General features: G+C 36.4%; 1 protein-coding gene across 1 annotated transcript in view; it reads right to left on the bottom strand.

Annotated features, from left to right (window-relative positions):
- Window positions 1-23,575, bottom strand: part of LOC150100279 (E3 ubiquitin-protein ligase HERC2-like) — a 338,356-nt gene that overhangs the window by 204,938 nt on the left and 109,843 nt on the right. Inside the window, exon 8 of the mRNA XM_090402625.1 lies at window positions 10,378-10,555. Coding sequence (XP_090258751.1) covers window positions 10,378-10,555 — 178 coding nt within the window. The remainder of the gene's footprint in view (window positions 1-10,377; window positions 10,556-23,575) is intronic.

Below are 23,575 nucleotides of genomic sequence, written 5' to 3'. Positions count from 1 at the left end.
ATTTTCATATCTAGCCTTCTAAAGATATGTCACCTACAGCTATGGTTAACTGAAGGCTTTTAATCATTTCCTTTTAGTTTAGATTTGTTTTATAGATAATTTATTTACTTAATTATTTAAAAATAATTAGGCTTTCGTTGACAAACACTTAAATAAATCTCTTATGCATTGTAGCACAATTTATACATACAGGGTGTTCGGGATAAATTTGACATATTTATAATTAATTATATTTTTCCGTAAGTTACATGTATTAACACACACTTCTCTTCATTTAAAAGTTTGGACCCTTCTTCATTCATATACAAGATGTCAGAAAGGATGGATAGCTGGAACCCACCTGAATCATGGAAGAGAATAACTTGTATCATGATGATTCGTGCCTGCCATCAAAATAAAGATATTACGACTGCTGCCCAATGCTCCCTGAATACAGTAAAAACAATCAGGCATGAACTAGAGACTTGCAATGGTGACTACGAGGATGTAGCAAGAAGAAAGATCCCTAGCAGACGATCTGATTGCGTTCGTACAGCAGAATTCCTCGCAAATCTGCAGGAACAGGTGTTGAAGAACCCTGGCATTGGAATTCGGGCTTTGTTCGTGGAGTTGCTAACTGTAGTCAAGCCCTGGATAACAAGGGTAGCCAATGGTAGGCCGTATGTATGGCAGCAGGATTCGGCCCCTTGCCACACCTCTGGGAAAAGTCAAAAATGGTTGTCTGAAAATTTCTACGACTTCACCAGTCCAAATGTTTGGCCTCCAAACTCCCCAGACCTTAACCCCATGGATTATTTTGTATGGGGCGCAGTTGAAAAAGACACCAATCGCACTTCCAGTAATACAAAAGCCCAGTTAATGGATAAAATTAAAACAGTTTTTGCGGCCCTTCCCAGGGAGACTGTAGCATCAGCTTGTTCGAGGTTCCGAAGCAGAATTGAAGCTGTGATCGATGCTAATGGTGGTTATTTTGAGTAAATCTTGTTGATAGTATTGTAATTAACTCTGCCTGTAATGTTTTTTTGTCAATTCATTAAATTTAATAGATACAAAGAAGATTTTCTTTTTCCTTACGAAACTGTCAAATTTATCCCGAACACCCTGTATATATGTGATATATGTGTGCACACACAAAATCAAGTTACATACACCTTTGGAAACATCTGCTTTATTTTAATATGCTTAAATAACACTATAACACTGACAATAACCAAATATGATGCAGTGATCATCTATAGTATCACAAGTACACTGAATAACCTGAAAATTAAGTCAGAAAAACAGGCATAACATATCATCGTTAATTTCTTAATATGTACCCTCAAGGAGTGTTCTGGTTACAATGATAGCACTGCATGATTAAGCTTACATTATTATTAATCTTCTATCAACAATTTTCCTCCAAATCAATCTATTACTTGTGAGCACTCCAATACTGTCATATCTAACATTCTTACTTCTAAGACACTTCAGACTGGATCAATCCACCTAGACGTTGGTCTTCTTCTGGGTCTCTTTCCTGCCATCTTGACAATGAACATCTGTTTTGCTAACCTTTCTTCACCAACTTCTATGTAAGTGGCCATACCACCTTAGACAGCTCTGCTAACACATTCTGGAATGCTAACAATGTCAAGTTCCTTTCTAATATCTTCATTTTAATATGATTCTACCACTAGTGTCATCAGTTCACTCCCTTAATTTTTCTCAGAACCCTCATATCTGTGATCTCTAGTCTTTGATCAAGTGATTGGTTTAAAGTACTTAAAATTGGTTTGAACACTGTCTTGTGTACTGTTAGTTTGGGGTTTTGTCTAATTTCTCTCTTATTCCATATAACTTTATTCAGTTGGCTACCCACCATACCAGTTTTGCTTATTCTGTTGTCTATTCCCAGATTTAACCTGCCATCTTCACTAAAAACTGTGCCTATATAGCTAAATATTTTACTTGTTCTATAAGGTCTCCATTCAGAATGCAGCTTAAGTTTTATGTTCCTGCTTATTTTCATAGCTTACATCTTTTTATTGCTTATTTTCATGACAAATTTGTTACAGCTGTTATTCAATTTAATTAGTGAATCCTAGAGACTTGCACTAGATGTGTTTAGGAGTATAACAATCATCTGAATAAAGCAAAGAGTTAAGTTTGACATCTCCAATTCTAATATCAGGCCTGATGCCACTTTCTTTCATAATGTGATCCATATAGATGATGAACAGGAGAGAAGATAATGTGCATCTTTGTCTTACTCCTGATTTTACATGAAACTGTCTTCCTGTATCTCCTTCCATTCTAACTGTTGACTTACAACTTAAGTACAGACCATGAATTGCTCTGTATAATGTTCTGGTCACCCCATATAATAGTAGTTTTTGAAAAGCTTTTCTCTGGGAACCTTGTCATATGCCTTTTCCAGTTCTACAAAACATAACTAGAGATCCTTGTCATATTCCCACAATTTCTCAACTATTTGTCTTAAAGTGAAAATCTGATCTCAACAGCCTGTTCTTCTCCAAGTTTCTCTTCCACAATCTTCTCAACCTCTTTTCAAGTATGATTGCATAAATCTTACTTGGAACACTTAGTAGAGAAATTCCTCTGTAATTCTCGCATTCAGTTTTATACCCTTTTTTACAGATGGGTACTATGAGAGCTCTACTCCAATCATTGGGAATTTGCCCCTATGTTTCAATTTATTTTACAACTTGTCACATGGCCGTCTATCCAAAGATTTTGTGAAATGTAAGTATACCACTGTATATGCATCTCCCATGTCCAAGACATTTGTCATCTTATTATAGTATATAAATAATTTAGTAAAACATGATCTCCCTTCAATAAACCCATGCTGACAACCACAAAGAATACTGCTGTAGCCAACCTATTTCTGTATCCTAGTCCCCACTAATCTTTCCAGTACCTTGACCACAACTATAGATATATACTTTGGCCTATAATTTACAGCCACAGCCTTATCACCACCTTTATACAGTGGAATAATTTTAACTTCTTTCTACTCTCTTGGAATCTGTACTGTTGTAAGACTTATTGAAGAGGCTTGCCAATTCCCTGGAATATTCCCTTAAGACGAGTGGTGATATGTCATCAAATCCTATCACCATATATCATATCAAATATCAAAGCAAAACGATATCAAATCCTATCACCTTCTGCTCACTCACATGTAAGCTATCTTCTGCTATATCCTCTACACTTCAGTCTCTCGTGATTTCACTCTGATGAAGATGAAACACCCTTATAAATTGATCACCACACACAACAATGTCTTCTGCAGCAGTTACCTTTCTACCATATCTGAAAAATTTTCGAGGAGTTTTCTTTGCCTGATTTGCTAATTTCTGATCATACTGCACTTTTATAACTAAGTAACTCTCCTGGCTTGTAAGATTGTACTGTAGTTTTTTCCTATATATAGTGCATATGCTCCAGAAGATGACCTTGATATAAAGGTTGAAACGTCAAATGCGGATTTTAGTTTAGATTAAACTAAAGTTTTACTCAAACACGGTAGTTGTCTCCATAATTTTCAAAAATGTAATGGATTATTACTATTATTAATGCAAAAAACACTGTACCCTTCCATTTCTATTACCTTTAGGATATCATCTTCATTTGATTATGTTTCACTTTCACATTCCAATGATTATAGGGTAATGAACTCAATAAGTGAAATAATTAATCTCCCTTATTTCTGATACTTCTCACATTTGTAAATAAACACAGCAATTCACTTTTAGATCTACAACCATTCTTACACAAGTCACTTGTTGGTTGTGATTTCCCCACTACACCTGTCCTTGCATAATCACTTATCACTGTTTAATCTCAACTACCCCACTCACATCCCAATCTATTCCATTTCTATGTCGATCATCCCCATACATTCACTACTATTTTTAACATCCTTGCATTGTCTCCCTGTCCACTCAGGCTCTCACTGTTCCTCTTGCATCCCAGTTCTCTCTTCATCTCTCACATACTATTGTTTCCATTGCCAAGCACCTCTGTTTCTTCAACACCACTCTCCTGATCTTTCACTTCTGATCTCTTGCTTGCATCAGACACTGCACTTCCATCTAGCAAAAATTTCTCCAATTCAATCACTCGAAAACCATTCGTATAAAATACATCACGTATGTATAATTTCATTCCTCCCTCAAATACATGCCATACATCTGCAAACTGCACTACCCACTCAGCTCTGTTAGCATACCATTCATGATTCTTCTCTCCATCTCAACTCATCGTCATACTTTAGTAACACATTTGACAACCTTTCCCACTATCTATATCTTGTATTTCACTCTCCTCGATAACTTTCTGATTTTTGCTCTTACCTGATGTTAAATTAAATCATTTGTCCCCACAACCATGACTAATTTTCTTCCTCATGTCCAAAGCATGAATTATCTTGCTCATTCTCCCTCATGGATAGCAGACCTTATGGACTCCTCTAATCCTCTAAAACCAATCCTCTAATAATGAAATCTCCACACACACTGTTGTTCTCAAATCACTCATCACCTCTTTTGCCTATTTATCTTTCATTCTATTCTTTTGCATCGGTTCATTTATTTCCACTAAATGTCTAATATCACTTTGCATATTCCACATTTCATTTTGAATAACCGTTTCATTAAATCCTGCATTCTGACAATTTTGCTCTGTCACTCCCATAGTCTCACCACTTCTCATTCTGCTGTACCTTACTTCCATTTCTTCATTTATACTTATTATTTTTCATTTTGAATAAATGTTTCTTCAAATCCTGCATTCCGACAATTTTGCTCTGTCACTCCTGTAGTCACACTACCTCTCATTCTGCCGCACCTTACTTCCATTTCCTCATTTATACTTCCTTTTGCTCTCACTTACTTCTACTTCTATATTCTTGCATTCTTTCACTCCCTCAGTCTCACTATCTCTCGTTCCATTTGTGTTTCTTTCATTCCTTTCAGTGTATTTCACATTAATTAATTGGTAGTCTAAGAAAATATTGCGCTTCCTACAAATCCACACTTTCTTTCATCCCCTCATTCAGTCTCTCCATAAACACATATCTAGCAATTTGCCATGCATGCATATTACACTCAAGGCATTGAAACATTCTTAAATAATCCACATCATTAATAGCAACTGATTTTCGCAATGCCCGCTTAGTTGTATAGGTTAATGCATGCATGGTGGATCTCATGAGTACCACCATTGTGTTCTGTTCAAAGAAGGCAAGATTCAAAAATTTCAATTAACAAAATTAATAACAATTCCCAAGGCTATAATTTTAGTATACTAGTAAACAATAGTATACTAAAATTCATACACTATCATCAACAATATAACACCAGATGATGCCTGTAAATAAGTTACTCTAAACTTGTGCTCCCACATTTTACTGTTATTGTAAGTGTTTTTCTTGCAAAAAATAATGAGTAAACAGAAAACTAACAGTGAGTGCTAAGGAGCCGATTACTTGTGCACAACCTGTATGTGCCTATAATCCAACAAATCGGTTATCCTTACAATTAAAAAATGTGCACGTTCCTGCTATGCCTACCGTATACAAAGTAAAAAAAGATGGAGGCAACAAAGGCCAACAACAAAAGAGCACCTGAGTCTCATCAGCATAACACCGTCAATTACCAATGAACCCAATGACAATATGAAGTGTCGCAGCTGTAAAATCGAAGTTACAGATAAAAAAGGAGTATATTGTGCGATTCCTGTTGCCACTGACTACATGCTTCCTGCACAAAAATAGATGAATCAGTGCACAAACTTTTTATCAATCTCAACCAGCCTTTGTTTTTTTTTCTGTTTTCTGCGCCTCCCTGGTAAAACAGCTTCTGAACTTAGGCAAGTGAGTTGAAAACCTCGACCAACACCTTAATACTATGTTTGAAACCTTCTCTTCTAAAATCCTAATGCTGGAAACTAAGCTTGAGCTACTCAACAATCAGCATCACATCACAAGTGCACCCTTGCCAATCACAACCTAATTGCATCAACAGTACATGACTCAATCAAGGCTGAAAACAGAAGACCCAATGTTGTTATTTTGAACTTTCTGGCAGAAAATAGTACATCATTAAAAGACGGCAGCAAATTAGCAGGAGAATGCAACTTCAATCCCAGAAATATCATCAGATGCCATTGTTTCAGAACCATAAATAAAAGAAAGGATGGAAAGAACTTTCCACATCTCATGAAAGTGATCTGTGACACAATGACAAGCACGCCCAAATTAATAATGGCGATAAATAACATAAGGTCACGAGTCCTCAGGCATGAGGAGATTGATGAAGAAGAAGATAAACAACAAGTTCAAGGACACTTGTCCCCAATTGCACATGTGCTCGACCTGACTTAGCATTTGCCCAGAGAGAACAAGAATGCAATCTTCGTAGACAACTTGAAGAAAATGCCAAAATGGAGATAACAGTTGGATCATCGACTACAAACATGTTAAATTAGTGCAAAAGTCAAGTGACACCACTAGCAGCCACCATGGATACCAGTATGCAGGCACTGCATAAGAGATGTGCAAGACCATTGTTGTAAAAAATATGCCCAGCAGAACCTTGCACATCCAATTCACTAACATCCATGGCCTCAACTCCAACCTTAATAGCGTCCACCACCATCTTCAGTCCACCAAACCCCACCTCTCTTTTTAGCAGAAACTCAAATCTCACCTACTCCCAGGACTATCCATGTCAACTTTCCAAACTACACAATCTTTAACTCCTTTCGACCGAAGGGTGGCTTCTATGCATACATTCCCTCTGACATAACTTACCAGAGAGCAACTAACCTAGAATCACTCAACTTTGTCCTTCTTTGGTTTTGAAGCAAATAAGGACAAAGTTGGACTGGAGAAAATTAATTTTCTCCAGTCCCATTCTCCTGACAGTGAAATCATCCTCCTAGGAGAATTTAATGTCCACAACACCAACTGGCTTTCCTCCTCCAGTTGCACAGATCTTGCAGGCAGAGATGCTGAAACAGTTGCCATCACCAATGACCTTACACAAATTGTTCACATGCCATCTAATCAGATAACCCAAACCACCCCCAAAACACCCTAGATCTCTCTCTCTCCCCCTCACCAATGAACCTTCCAAATACACAGTGAATGTGGGTAATTTTGACCACAATCTAGTGCTCATCTCCACTCCCATGCAACAATGCTTACACAGTCACTCCCAAACAAGAGTAGTTTGGCATTATAATAGTGTCAAGTGAGACAGCCTCCGTGACTTCTATGCCTCATTCTGGTCTTTCAATCTAAACATATAACCAAAGTAATCTTCACTGACATGGAAACATACATTCCCTACACCTCTCAACTGCCATCCACTAACTAAACCCTGGTTCTCCAAATGAAGCATCAAGGCTATACAAATGAAAAATCAAGCATATCACAACTGGATTACATCAAGAACTTCATCCTTCTTCAATGCTTCGAAAACAAAAAATTTGAATGAGCAAAAAGCAGGAAACTTGCAGCCTGCCCAAATGGCAGCCATGCCTTTTGGTCTCTTACCAAAGCAATTGGGTGTAACTTTTGCCCAACACTATTTGCATCCTATCATACCCAGATAGTCTACTGCATCATCATCCACAGAAAAAGCCAATCTCCTGGCTTCACATTTTGCCTCCAATTTACTCATGACTGACAATGGTAAATGCCCCCTAACCATTCCAGCTGCCCAACATACAATGCTCCCTATATCTGTTTGCCAGAAAGAGATCAGAAACCTATTTTTTCCTGATCTCGATGGCATTCCTCCAATTGTCTTGTGCACCAGAACTGACTCTTATTGTATGCCACTTGTACATACTGGTATCTATCCAAAGCCTAGAAATTGGCCTATATTCAATCCATTCCCAAGAAGGGCAATAAATCACTGCCATCTAACTACTGCCTTATGTCACTCACCTCACCTAGGCACTATCTAAAGTGATGGGGAAACCATCAATTTCCAACTCCTGCACTATCTTAAAGGCACTCGCCTATTAAGCATGGATTCTGGATGCCAATCAAAAGGAGAGATCTACTAACATTTATCATCCATCTCTGGATAAATGCCATGGAGAAATCTGGTAAATCTCAAGTCTTTGACTTGATATCTCCCAAGCTTTTGACCGGGTCTGGCACAAAGGCTGGCTAAGCAAACTCCCATCATTTGGACTGTCTCAGGACTTTTGCAGTTGGATTGCCAGCTTTCTGTCTGGGCACACACATTATGTGTGATGGTAGACAGTTCCTTATCCTCTCACCATTCAACTAATTCTGGGATTCCTCAAGGTTCTGTTCTCTCACCAGCCCTCTTCCTTCTGTATATCAGTGACCTACTTCAGTTGACCTCCAACCCAATACACAGTTTTGCAGATGACAACACATTGCACTCCTCCTTTTCATTTGATAAACCTTACTCTACACAACTCACCTCAACCTACAGAACATCAACCACCACTGTCCCCAATTCTGATCTTCGTGGGGCCTCGATAACCTCATCAATTTCAATGCTAATAAAGCCCAGTTCTGTCTAATTTCTCACAAAAACACTCCCCCCCCCCCCCAGTATTATTTTTGATAACACTCAAATTTTCAGACAAGATGAGATTTCTCTTCTTGGAATTACCTGACATCAAGCCTCTCCTGGCATAAACGCATCACAACCACTGCATCCTCACAGCTTCCAAAAAAACTAGGGTTTCTCTTTAAGTTAAAGACATTACTTAACCTTTGAACAGCTGTTAACCTTATACAAATCACAAATCTGCCCAGCATTCGAATACTGCTCACACATTTGGAGTGAAGCTCCTAAAAGCTCCTCCCTTAAAATGCTTGACTCAATACAGAGGAGAGCAATTAGATTGATAAATGACTAATTTCTTACAAACTCACTCCCTTCACTTCCAGACAGATGTTTTGTCTCTGCAACTTGTGTATTCTATAAATATTTCCATGGCAAATATTCATCTGAAATAGTTTAAGTAATTCACCCACTCATTGGAACACGTACAGTAGCTGCCTAACATCTTTTCACAGTACACCTTGAAATCCACAGAACAAGTTTCTTTTCCTCCTCCTTCATCCCTGCTACTGCTGTACTATAGAACAATCTTTCCCCTGATGGATTTCTCAAGAAATAGAATATACAGGCTTTCAAATCAAATGTAAACCAGTCTCTCCTTTCTCAACCCCACTACCCATATATGGTACTAATGTACTATAGGTTGATCAACCAACCAACCTCTCGTGTATGGGCTAAAATAAAAAAAATATATATGTGAGGTGTGGCTATTACATAACGAGACTGATTGCAAAAATGTGCTTTATTATTACAATTGTGCAACTTAATTGTATCCCTTCAACATACTCCCCTCCTCTATCTATACATTGTTGCCTAAGAATTTTCCATTGTTGGAAGCAGTGCTGCAAGTCATCAGGTGTTATCTGCTTCAGTAGCACTGCCATTTTCTCCTTTACTTCATCCACTGACTGAAAATGGGTGCCCTTCAATGCAGATTTTAACTTTGGAAAAATATAAAAGTCGCATGGAGCTAAGTCTGGTGAGTAAGGTGTATGGTCCAACACTGGGATCTTCTTATCAGCCAGATACTGTTTTACAGACAGTGCAATGTGGGCTGGAGCATTGCCCTGATGGAGAATCCAAGCGCTGTTCTTCCACAGATCGGGTCTCTTCTTCCTCACTCGTTTTCCCAGCTTGGCCAGAACCTCAAAGTAATAATGTTGGTTAACTGTCTGACACTGTGGTACTCATTCAACCATTAACCACGTCATTGCTATAAAAAAAAAAAAAACGATTAGCATTGCCTTCAGTTTTGACTTGCTCATTCTTGCTTTTTTCATTCTCGGTGATATCAGGATTTTCCAGTGCATCAATTGTCTCTTTGTTTCTGTTTCTGGACTTAGCTCCATGCAACTTTTACCTTTTTCCAAAGTTGAAATTTGCATTGAAGGGCATCCATTTTCAGTCAGTGAATGAAGTAAAGGAGAAAACGGCAGCACTACTTCCAACAATAAAATTCATATGCAACAGTGTATAGATAGAGAAGGGGAGAATGTTGAAGGGGAATAACAATTAAGTTGTACAATTGTAATAATAAACCACATTTTTGCAACCAGTCTCGTTATTTAATAGTCATACCTTGTGTGTGTGTGTGTGTGTGTGCGTGTAAAACTTATGTTTTCTGAAGCTCTTTACCCTATACACATTGCAGCCCTCTATTGTTGTACATTTGCCAGATTTATTTAAAATATTTTATCATGGAAATTATAGAACATATTTCTACATAATAATGAGAATTATGAAAATTACTTACTTGCTTTGGTTTTGACTGTGTAAGATTATCACCATGTCCCAACCGACCATAATCTCCAAGACCCCAAGTAAATAGTTCTCCACTAGATGTTATAGCTCCACTGTGTGAACTGCCACAAGCAACATCACGTATTCTTTTGGACTTGAGACCTTCAATAAGCCGTGGCTTATCATAATTCCTAAAAAAGGCATTATATGAAAAAAAAGTTTCTGCATTTTTAATTTTCTAAACCAATTTGGTAGTCTAATAATACTTCAAATTAAAAGAGGAGGAAGTTCAGGTGGTATCTGATAAAAAAAAAAAAAAAAAAAAAAAAAAAAAAAACTAGCAAACTTTCAAATGGATTAATGAAGTACACAATATACTCTCAATATCTACTATAATGAAAACAATTATAGTGAATTAATTCTGTATAATAAACTTTGCAGAAAAACTGCTGGCAAAGCCCTAAAGAATAAATGCTATCTGATTCCATAGCACAGGCTACACCAGAACAAATTAACACCCCCAACTGGCCATGACATCTAGATACATCCAGCAAAATCTGGATACAATTCTGGATACAAATATATTTATAACACCTATTGAATAACATGGATAAGAAGAGCAATTTGATCTCACTATTTCATCCGCCACTGCTGGTAGAGAGGTTAAGCAATATGATTTTGCTTCAAAAATAACTGATTATAAATGAATTATATGAATACTGTTTCATAAGAACTATTGGCAGAAATTAGAAACATAAAAGTTCAGACAAATTAATACAGCAGATCTCAAAAATTTTAAAATAAAATAAAAAAAATCCCAATATCAAAAATCAGACATCTCTATACTGCTCACATCATAATGTTTTCAGATTACAAATCTGAATGTATTAATTCAAAACTTTCATCATCAAATACCTAATATTGTATTCCCAAGGGTATATAGGATACCAAAATAAGGCATGAATGTTTTTGCAGTATTATTATTATTCCATAACACTTCCAAGGACTTGTTGTGGGAGAGTATTTTTAATAGTATTTTTGTCTTTCGATTGCATGTTCTCTGGTTGACTTGCTTACATGTGAAATGAATAATGTATTTCTAGGAGGAAAAAACCCTACATCGGTATGAGATCAGATAATTGTTTTTAACTGATAAAGCCAACTTAAAGATTCCTCTCATCATGATGAGAATAGAACTCAAGTTATTTCTAATTGAAGACATTGAAATGTTCTTTCATTCTTCCAAGTGTGCTACAGAGTGCTTAATTACCAGCTTCCTAACAATTTGTCAGTGTTTCCATTTTTTTAACACATGACAGTTGTCAAGGGCTATTTATATTTATATTCCTTGATCTTTTCAATTTATGTTGTAAATATCTAGCTCTCTTCTGATGTCTTCATTTCTTATATGGTTCAATATTGTGCATCCTTTAATTGCTCTTAAAAATCTCATTTCTACAGTATTTCATATATTTCATCTTTCTTTTTAACAGTCCATGTTTCTGAACCATATAATAGAGTGGGAGTGGCCGTTACTTTATAAAATGTTAGTTGCGTTTCTCATCTTGTTTTTTTTATTCAGTATGCTTTTAATTGTTTCAGATTTTCTGATATTTCTTTATTTTTTATCTATATCTTTAACATATGTTATTATACAGCCTAAATAATTAAACTATCATCTGTTCTATTATTTCATATTTCTATGAACTATTTTTGAACTAGCACAATCTCCACCTTTAAATGCCATGACTTTTGTAAATTTTTTAAATTGTATTATTGCCTTATAATATAATCTGATCATCTGCATACAGCATTGTAGTGATAATGTTCTGGTTAACTGGACACCTTGCTTTATTGCTTAGTTTCTATATTTTAATAATCTGATCAATATATATATATATATATAGAGAGAGAGAGAGAGAGAGAGCTGGAGATAGCTACATCCCTGTTTAACAACTTGATTAATTTTAATCTCCTCTATTAATTTATTACCTGACTATAACTGCATTTTTATATGAACTGTGAATAGTTTGTACCAAATGTAATGGATAATACCCTTGTATTTTCTTATATTCCATAATTTTTCTCTGTGTATTTTATCAAAAGCTTTCTCATAATCTATAAAGGCCAGATGAGTCTCTAAATTAAATTCGTGTCTTTTTTCAATAATTTGTTTTAAGACAAATATTGTCTATGCATGATCTTCCATGTCTGAAAAATTTTGTAATTCTAAGAGTTGAATGTCTGCATTATTTCTAAGACTTTTATTCAGGATTTTGCTGTAAATTTTGAAACTTGTATTTAATAAACTTATTCCTCTATAATTTCCACAATCACCTCCTTTCTTAAATATAGATATAACTTTAGCTTTTGACCAATCTGATGGAACCTCACATTTCCTCCAACAGTTACTAATTTTAAGAATCTGTGATATAAGTACTCTCTGCCATATTTCGGAAGCTATATTTATGACATCTAATTCAGTTGATTTTGTATAACAACAAACTCAAGAGGTACACCAAAAATCAAAAGAAATGAACAAGAAAATGAATGATCCACACAACTTTTCAATCAAGAGTAATGATGGCAAAATGCTATCTGAAACACAAGAAGTTATGAAAAAATGAGCTGAATACATTTCAGATCTTTTCAGAGATAAGGAAAGAGAAATAATACTTAGTTTAACACTCTTGAAGAGGGTCCTCTAATACTAAAGAAGAAATATTAACAACTATAAAGCAAATGAAGACAGGAAAGACACCAGGACAAGATGACATTTATACTTAAATGCTAAAGGATCTAGAAGAAAATAGAATAGAAGGTTTAAAGAAACTGTTTAATCATATTTATGAAAGTGGATAAGTTTGAAATGACCTCTGGAATTCTATCTTCGTACATATCCCAAAAAAGGCTTTGACATGTGAATGTAACTAAAATTAACACACGTGAACCACAGTAGTAGGGTATTTTATTACGTAAATATTTCGTCCTAGGTATCTTAGGACATCATCAGTACAGTAGAACAGTACTAGGAATGACACAAAGGATAGGGTGCATACATACAATGGAATCCAAATTGCCTGCAGTGGCACATTGCAGCCGAACTTAAATTAGATTAAATTAATTAAATTAAAATTAAATTACAGTTAAGTTATTTTTACACAATTTTGTATGACAATTTCCCATACTTTCCCAGTGGATCTTGTGGTTTGGATTTTCAAGCCGTTTGGAGATGCCTTATATCAAAGGCATCTCCGAACGGCTCTCAAAAATTATGAAGAAATATAATCTTACTGCCACCTACAAACCCATCAACCAGATCCACAACCTGTTACTTTTGCTCAAAGACAAACTTTCACCTATGCTGCTACCTGATGTATACAAGGTTCCATGCTTCTGTAAACTCTCTTATTATGGACAGACAGGCAGATCAGTTTTTAAACGCATCTCGGAACATCAAGACCATATCCGCCTCATCAAACCACAAAAATCAGGGGCCTCACTCAACACGGAGTTGAAAACCCAAACCACAAGATCCCGTGGGAAAAGACAAAACTCCTACACAGATCTTCATATAAATATGAAGATCTGTGCTGAAGAAAATATGAAAGAAAGTGCTGAAGCCCTACTTCACAGATCAAATCTAAACCGCAATGATGTTCTTGCCATCCTAACGTATGGGAAATTGTCATACAAAATTGTGTAAAAATAACTTAACTGTAATTTAATTTTAATTTAATCTAATTTAAGTTCAGGCTGCAATGCGCCACTGCACGCAATTTGGATTCCACTATACATACGCACCCTATCCTTTGTGTCATTCCTAGTACTGTTCTACTGTACTGATGATGTCCTAAGATACCTAGGATGAAATATTTACGTAATAAAAAACCTACTACTGTGGTTCACGTGTGGTAATTTTAGTTATGAATTCTGCACAGGTTTCTCTATAAAATCATTTGAATGTAAAGTTTACAACCAATAAGCCTAATGAGCCATGTAATAAAATTACTATTATGAATTATATTGGAAAGAATAAGATCAAATACAGCAAATGAAATAAAGATATCCATAATGGATTTATGAGAAAGAGAGGAACAAGAGAGGGTATCTTCAATATTAGAATGATACTAGGAAGAAATACAGAAAGATGTTTCTGTTTTATAGATTATTATAAAACATTTGATAGTATTCACCATAAGAAATTAATCGAAACCTCAATAAAGAAAAAACAGACAGGAATAACATACATCTGATATCCTTTACACATTGGAACCACAATGCAAACATAAAAAGAACAACAATGAACTGTCAGAAAAATTTTAAATACAACAAGGTATTAGGCAGTGATGTGTACTTTCTCCTTTTCTGTTCAATCTCTACAGTGAAGAAATTTTTGAAAATATGGAACAATCGAAGGGAGTAAAAATAGAAGGAAGAAACATAAATAATCTTCATTATGCAGATGGTGCTGTATAGACTGCTGAGAAAGAAAAAGACTTACATAACTTAACAGAGCAAATAAATACAGAGAGATGTTGAAAGTTTATTTTTCACTTGGTTAGAGTATAATAAATTTAGTTTAATCCTTTATCCAAGTGTGAGCAAACAAAGTTTGCACCTGAAGTATCTTCAGGACTGGAGTAAGGTGGTACAACACCAGGGCAACTCGTTGCAAAGGTGGAGCAAGCTACCAACACTCCTGTCTCAGTATCTCCTATAATGCAAAACACATCTCCTTGTGGATATGTCTAATGTTATGCATTAAGGGAAGGGCCACTACCCAGACTAGTTTCAACCTTTATTGAGGTCTCTTCAGTGGGAGCCAGGCCCAAGTTGAGATACCAGGCAGAAGCATTAGCAGGTCATCTCTACCTATAGGGGTTGCCAAATGGTGTGCCACCCTTTTTTTAATAAATTACTCTGGATTTAGAGAAAGATGTTGAAAGTTTATTTTTTACTTGGTTAGAGTATAATAAATTTAGTTTAACCCTTTATCCAAGTGTGAGCAAACAAAGTTTGCGCCTGAAGTATCTTCAGGACTGGGGTAAGGGGTACAACACCAGGGCAACTCGTTGCAAAGGTGGAGCAAGCTACCAACACTCCTGTCTCAGTATCTCCTATAATGCAAAACCCATCTCCTTGCGGATATGTCTAATGTTATGCATTAAGGGAAGGGCCACTTGCTCCACCTTTGCAACGAGTTTCCCTGGTGTTGTACCACCTTACCCCAGTCCTGAAGATACTTCAGGCGCAAACTTTGTTTGCTCACACTTGGATAAAGGATTAAACTAAATTTATTATACTCTAACCAAGTGAAAAATAAACTTTCAACATCTTTCTCTAAATCCAGAGTAATTTATTAAAAAAGGGTGGCACACCTTTTGGCAACCCCTATAGGTAGAGATGACCTGCTAATGCTTCTGCCTGGTATCTCAACTTGGGCCTGGCTCCCACTGAAGAGACCTCAATAAAGGTTGAAACTAGTCTGGGTAGTGGCCCTTCCCTTAATGCATAACATTAGACATATCCGCAAGGAGATGGGTTTTGCATTATAGGCGATACTGAGACAGGAGTGTCGGTATCTTGCTCCACCTTTGCAACAAGTTGCCCTGGTGTTGTACCACCTCACCCCAGTCCTGAAGATACTTCAGGCGCAAACTTTGTTTGCTCACACTTGGATAAAGGATTAAACTAAATTTATTATATTAAGATACAGAGAGATTAAAAAATATGGTCTTACATTAAATTCCAAAACAAAATGACAATAAGCAGAGAAAAATACACCCTTAAGTTAAAAATTAAAATAAAAAACCAAATTATAGTACAAATCAATTGTTACACTTATTTTGGACGCTAAATTACACAGGAGGAAAAATGCAAGAGAGATAATAGGAAAAGAATAGTGATAAGACAGTGCTCCACCTTTGCAACAAGTTGCCCTGGTGTTGTACCACCTCACCCCAGTCCTGAAGATACTTCAGGCGCAAACTTTGTTTGCTCACACTTGGATAAAGGATTAAACTAAATTTATTATATTAAAATACAGAGAGAGTAAAAAATATGGTCTTACATTAAATTCCAAAACAAAATGACAATAAGCAGAGAAAAATACACCCTTAAGTTAAAAATTAAAATAAAAAACCAAATTATAGTACAAATCAATTGTTACACTTATTTTGGACGCTAAATTACACAGGAGGAAAAATGCAAGAGAGATAATAGGAAAAGAATAGTGATAAGACAGTGGGCAAGCAAAGTAGTGAAAATGCAATTAATGCACTTGACAGTGAAAAAATAACTGAATAGATGAAAGTTGAGTTGGTAAAGATGAGGCAAGTTAAACATATGAGTAATAAACTGAGGAGAACTACAGATGTCCCTGGAAATATGTGGAATAATGGAATAAAAAGATATATAGCCCAGTATAGTGATTCAATGATTAGAGGTATGGTGAGTGAAAGGTGATCGAAGCATTGGATAAGAGTTGGCAGTAGTAGATGGCATAAATATTTGTTAGTAATGAGGAGATTACAAGAAGACAGCTCATTTTGTGAATGTGAAGGATGAATATGAGTGACAGACTGAGCTGTATAAAAGAAATGGGCTACATTTAAAGGGATTAAGTGTTAGTCACAGCTGGAGAAACTGTTGCTGCAAGAAAAAGTAATCAATGAAGTAAATTACAGACCGGAGTAAGCAAGTGCTGTTTTGGAAGTGCGGGAGAATAAGGTAGGAGAGTTTGGAAATGGAGAATGGCATGAGCAAAGAGAATGAGAGAGAAATGGAATGAAAGAAAGGCAGAGAAATGGTGGAAGTCGGGTGGGCAGGAAGACATTGCATGAGGTGTAGATGATGATTTCAGAAGTGGATGTGGAACTGTGCAAGAAAGGATTAAGATAGTCAAGGATGTGGGGATAATAATACTTAGGTCGAGAGAGAGAGAGGTGTAATATCAGTGATGATAAAGAGAAATGAACAAAGAGCAGTATGGATGAGTCATATCTGACTCCTCCATACACCAACTCATTTCTTAAATTGAAAAATGAGCTGGTGTGTAAGTTTACAAAGTATTTGGAACAAGGGGAAAGAAATTGTAATATTCATAGACTTCATTTGCCCAAAAAATATTGGAAGTGCAATGGTTGAATGAGAATGACATTCTGACAAGAATAGAGATGGAATGATATGTTTTTTGTGAAGACAGAGCAGTAAAGGAGAGAGTGCCCTGGTGATTTGTGCCCATTTAAGGTGGAAACGCAAGGCACAAATAGCGAAACAGAAGTTTTGAAGCAATATCTTGTGAAGTGGAGGTGGACAGGATGCAATAATGAAATGGTTAGTAGGGTGTTGCTAGAAGGGAGTCAGAAGGAAATGCAGGCAAACTGGTCTGGCTAATAAGAAAAGAGTGATGATTATGAGCGATTTAAATTATCATACTTTAGAATGGAATAAAGAGACTGTGTTTGGAACAAAAGAGGATGAATTTGAGTTTTTGACAGACAACTATCTTCGGAAGTACATAACACAGAATACACAAGGATTGTGAACTTTGAATCTGACTATCTCATCAGAGGATATTATTGTAACATAATTGTCAAATCTTCTTCCACTTTGTGAAAGTGACCATGAAGTGATCACTTGGGTCGTGGCCAGCCATATCAGGAGTATTGTGAGAAAGGGTTATATGCGAAACTACAAAAGTGGGTGATTAAGACAAACTTGGGAAATGGCTTGCAGTTATATCGTGGAATGAGAAATTGGATGGGAAGGAAATCTGTGCTGCTTGGTCCCTACTCAGAAACTATCTGGCATGGCAATGAGCATATTCTAAAGGAAAGGATATTAAATAAGGTAGGTGTAAAATGGATTACTGAGGGAAAGCATGCAATCTTGGGGAAAAAAAAAAAAAGCACCATATCAGTAGCACAAGATGAGTAGCAATAATCAGTTACATGAGGAGTACAAGGAACAATCAAAGATGGTGACTCACCTGGCAGCAGTTAACAAATGATGCTTTTTAGCCTCATTTGCAACAACTGTTAGGGAAAAAATTTTTCCAGAACTTTTAGGGAATTTGTATGGAGTTTTTTTTCTATATGTAGCTAGTACAAAGTACTTCGCTAGAAGAATGCTTGTGGGAGGATAATGTTGGTCAGTGTTAATGGTAAAATGGTAACCACTGAGGAGGATATAGTAGGACTGTTAAATGAGCAATTCATTACACTATTCCATCCTTGTGAATGTCAAATAATTTGAAAGCAATGGGAAAGGGGGAAAACCACTGATGGTGAGTGAGCAGGAGATATATTAGGAACTGAGTAAACTATGTCAATAAGGTCATAGGACTTGTTAGTATATATCACCACATGACTTCAAGGAATGTTCAAGAGAATAGACAACAGATTTAACTCAACTTTTTAACATGACTTTTAGATTGGCACAAGTTCCAAGGAAATAGAAAGAGGGCAAAATTGTGCATCATAAAGTAAGGCTTAAAAATGATGGGCAGGTCTCTTTGTGATAATGGTGTTAGAGAGGCTAGTGAGGACCATGATTCAGAATTGGCTTGATGAGAACAACATTTTCTTTTATGGATAGTATGAGTTTGCTAAAGGAAGATCATGTTTTAGCAATCTATAACAAGGTGAAAAGTGCAGTAGGCAAAGTGGATGCATACACAGTGGCATATGTAGATTTTGCTAAAGCCTTTGATAGGTGGTTTACCACATGAAAAACTGGTAATTTAATTAGAACAGATGGAGTTGGATGGTAGATAGTGTGTTGGAATGGAAATTGGCTGTCTGATTGGTGTCAGCAAGTTGTATATGGGGGAGCGACATCCCAGAAGAGGAAAGTCACTAGTGCTGGACCCAAAGAGTCTGTTTTGGGACTATTCTTTAATTTGTATGTAAATGATATTAGACAGGGTTTGAATAGTGATATACAGTTGTTTGCAGATAATGTAAAGTTGGGTAGAACTGTGACGAATAGAAAGGAGCCTTGTAAGAGGACTTGAATAGACTGGGTGATTGGGTGAGTGTGTTGGAGGTCAATTCAATGTTTCATAGTACAATGTTTTCAAATTTGGGAAGCAAAGATGGGATGCAGAGTATAAGATTTGTGGGGATATCTTAGAGGAGGTGGAGAAGATGAAAGATCTGGGGTTGATGGTGGATAGGGAACTGAAATTTCAGAAATGTTTTGCTAAAATTGTGAAGACAGCACAGTGGATTATGTCAATGATGCAGAGTCACTGACTTGCAGAGGTAATGATGTTATGATCCCATTGTACAAAGCTCTGATCACCCTGCATATGGATTTGGTAACCTGGTTTTCAAAAGGACGATGAGTTGTTTGAGAAGGTTCACAGATGATTGGCTAAGTCAGTTTCAAGTCTCTCACATGTGGATTATGAAGACAGATTGAGAAAATGCAAATTGCAGAGCCTAGTGAATAGAAGGAGGAGGGGAATAGGAATATGGAAAGTAATATGGAAAGGGGTAATTACTAGATTCATGGGTGAGATTTTTCAAAGAATGACTGGAGACAGGGAAAGAACAAGAGCCATCCCATGAAGCTGGAATGGCCTCTTGTGTGAAATGCATTGCCTGAAAGTGTGTAAACAGTGAATGCATTTAAACCAAGGTATGATGAGATTTACACAAAGTGAGAGTGGGACCTCCTGAGATGAATCTCTTGACTCTATGGAGGTCCTATGATAATGATAAATAATCATCATCATCATCATCATCAAATTCCTGCCATGTACCCTCAAGGGGTGTACAGGATATGACAGTACTACATGAAAAAATTACATCATTACTAACTTCCTATCTACAATTTTCCTCCAAATCAGTCTGTTACTTGTCAAGACTCCAACATTATCAGATCTTATATTTCTATCGTCTAAGGCACTTTGTACCGTATCAATCCACCTATATCTTGGTCTTCCTCTGGGTCGTTTTCCTGCCAACCTGGCAGAGAACACTTGTTTTGCTAATCTTTCCTCTCCCATTCTATTTAAGTGACCATACCATCTGAGATTAGCTCTGCTAATGCATTCATGGATGCTGACAATGTCAAGTTCTTTCCTAATATCCTCATTTTTAATATGATATTTCCATTGATGCCATCTGTTCACGCCTCTAATCTTTCTCAGGACTCTCATATCTGCGGTCTCTAGTCTTTGGTCAAGTGTTTTACTTCTGACCCAGCTCTCAGATCCATAAGTTAAAATTGGTTTGAACACAGTCTTGTATACAGCTAATTTAGTGTTCTGACTAATTTCTCTCTTATTCAATATGAATTTATTCAATTGACTTCCCATGATACCAGCTTTGCTGATTCTGTTGTCTATTTCTATATTTAGTTTACCATCTTCAGTAAAAATTGTGCCTAAGTAGCTGAAATGTTTTACTTGTTCCACAGGTTCTCCATTCACAACACAGTTGACATTTTCAATGACTCTGCCTATTTTCATTGTCTTTGTCTTTTTATTGCTGACCTTCATACCATATCTATTACAACAGCTATTCAATTTAGTCAGAGAATCTTGCAGACTTGTAGCGGATTTATTTAGAAGTATAACAATCATCCGCATAAAGCAAAGAGCTGACATTAACATCTCCAATTTTGATATCAGGTTTAATACCACATTCCTTCATAATGTGATCCATATAGATAATGAATAACAGAGGGGATAATGTACATCCTTGTCTCACACCAGATTTAACATTAAACCATCTTCCTGAACTTCCTTCAATTCTAACTGCTGACTCACAACTCAAATAAAGACTAAGTATTGCTTGATATAATGCCCCATTGACACCATATAACTGCAGCATATTGAATAGCTTCTCTCTTGGCACCTTGTCATATGCCTTTTCCAAATCGACAAAACTTAAATACAGATCTTTGTTATATTCCCATGCTTTCTCGACTATTTGTCGTAAAGTGAAGATCTGATCTTGACAGCTTCTATTTGGCCTGAATCAAGCTTGTTCTTCACCAAGCTTTTCTTCCACAATTCTTCTCAACCGTTTCTCAAGTATACTTGCATAGATCTTGCCAGGAACACTCAGTAGGGAAATACCTCTGTAATTCTCACATTCAGTCCTATTTCCCTTTTTATATATGGGTACTATGAGAGCTTTACTCCAATCATCGGGAATTCGTCCCTCTGTCCAGGCTTTCTGAACTATGCAGTGCAGCCACTGTAAGACTCTTATACCACCATACTTCAGCATTTCTGGTCGAATATCATCTACTCCTGCTGCCTTTCCACATTTCAAGCCTTTGATGGCTTTTTCTACTTCAAGTATGGATATGTATTCCTGACTGCATGCCTGGTCAGTGTTTTTTACCACTGTGCTGTCATCACTGCTCGTTTCATTTAGCAGTTTTTCAAAGTAATTACTCCATACTTCAAGGATATCTTTTTCTCCTGTTTTCATTTCACCTTTATCATCTCTAATTCCTTTTACAGCACACTTTCCTCCATTCCTAAGCTTCTTCAACAACCTCCAGAATATTTTGCCACCTTCTTGATATTTATTTTCTATATTTTTGCCAAAGTCCTCCCATGACTTTTGTTTAGCCAGTTTTACACACTGTTTAGCTTTCTTACATTTGTCTCTGTATTCTGTAAGAGTAAAAGCTGACTTATTTGCCAGGAACTTTTGATATGCTTTCTTCTTTTCCTTCACTGCCTCTTTAACTTCCTGTGTCCACCAGGGAGTTCTGATTTTTTTTATCCTTGCACACAACCTCACCACATGCCTCTCTGGCAGAATCAATCAATGTTTCCTTCAGAGTTTGCCACTGAATCTCCAAGGTTTGATTCCTGTTCTCAAACTCTTTCATTTTCTTTTCAATATTATTTCTGTATTTTAGTCTACAGTTCACATCTGAGAGCTGCTCAACTTTTATTCGCTTTAAAACTTTCTTACATGTTATTCTTTTCAATATGAAATTCAATTTTATCCTGCTCAAGACTAAATAGTGATCACTTCCAATTTCAAATCCTCTGTACACTCTGGTGTCCTGCACCAGGGAGAAAACATCACTATCAACAATAACATAGTCAATGAGACTTTTCTTATTCCTAGCCTCTTCTCTCCATGTGAATTTGTGCACATTTTTATGTTGGAACATGGTGTTAGTAATAACCAGTCCATGTCCTGAGCAGAAATCCAACAGATATTTGCCATTATTATTAGCTTTGCTCTTTTCTCCAAATTTTCCCAAAATATTTTTTATGTCTCACAATCATTTCCTACTCTACTATTTAGATCCCCAACATGGACCAACTTTTCCTTTTTCATTGTGTCAGTTGCTTTTTCTAAAGCCTCAAAAAATTCCTCTACTTCTACCTTAGTAGAACCTTCTGTGGGACCATAGGCACAAATAAGTTATTATGTCGATCTGGTACTTATCTAATTCCTCAGCTAGCTCCATTTCTTTGCCATTCAGGCTTCTTACGTTGATAGTACCGATCTTTAACTCTGGTGATGTTGAGTTGGGGTTTGTTTTCATATTTGTTCCAGTAGCTGACTTTTCGCTGTTTGCCCTGGTTCCCTGGCGAAAACAACGGGGGCCTTGTTTAACCGGGCGACGCCCCAGCCGGCATGAAATTTTGTCATGTTGTACCATCATTTTTTATTTTGATTTAACCAATAAGAATACAATTTGGTCGGCTAAATCCCAAATTGCCAGCCCATCCTCGTTCGTTCAGTATCCAAGTAGACACCCAACAGGGTGCACCACAAGAAGGTGAGGATTGGACATTAAGTCAGAAGCCCTGGTCGGTTCTCCGCATTCCTTTAAAGGCTATGTGAAGGTCTCCTCTCAGTTATACAGCTTTGACCCTTAAGCACCCCAATGATAAATAATAATAATAATAATAATAAAGAAGAAATTGCAAAATAAACCTTTAACAGATGAAGAATATACCAACATTAAGAGAAATAAGGGAAAAAAAAACTAGATTAAGAATGATTATGTGATTTATTTAGTCTACTCTTCTTTATGGAGCAGATACATGGACAAAAAAAACCATAGAGTGGAACTGATACTTTTGAAATGTGGACTTACAGAAAAGCATTGAAATCTCAAATTCAGAAGAAGAGAAATGAAGTTTTGGAGATGATTGGTACAAAATTGGAACAAATAAAGAACATACAAGAAAAATATTATATATGGACATATTG

The sequence above is a fragment of the Typopeltis vanoorti genome, chromosome 13 (assembly GCF_054136105.1).
Source record: "Typopeltis vanoorti isolate ZY-2024b chromosome 13, IOZ_Tvanoo_1.0, whole genome shotgun sequence".
Lineage (NCBI taxonomy): Eukaryota > Metazoa > Arthropoda > Arachnida > Uropygi > Thelyphonidae > Typopeltis > Typopeltis vanoorti.
The sequence above is the reverse complement of the archived record's forward strand: the minus strand, read 5'-3'. Positions and strand labels throughout refer to the sequence as shown.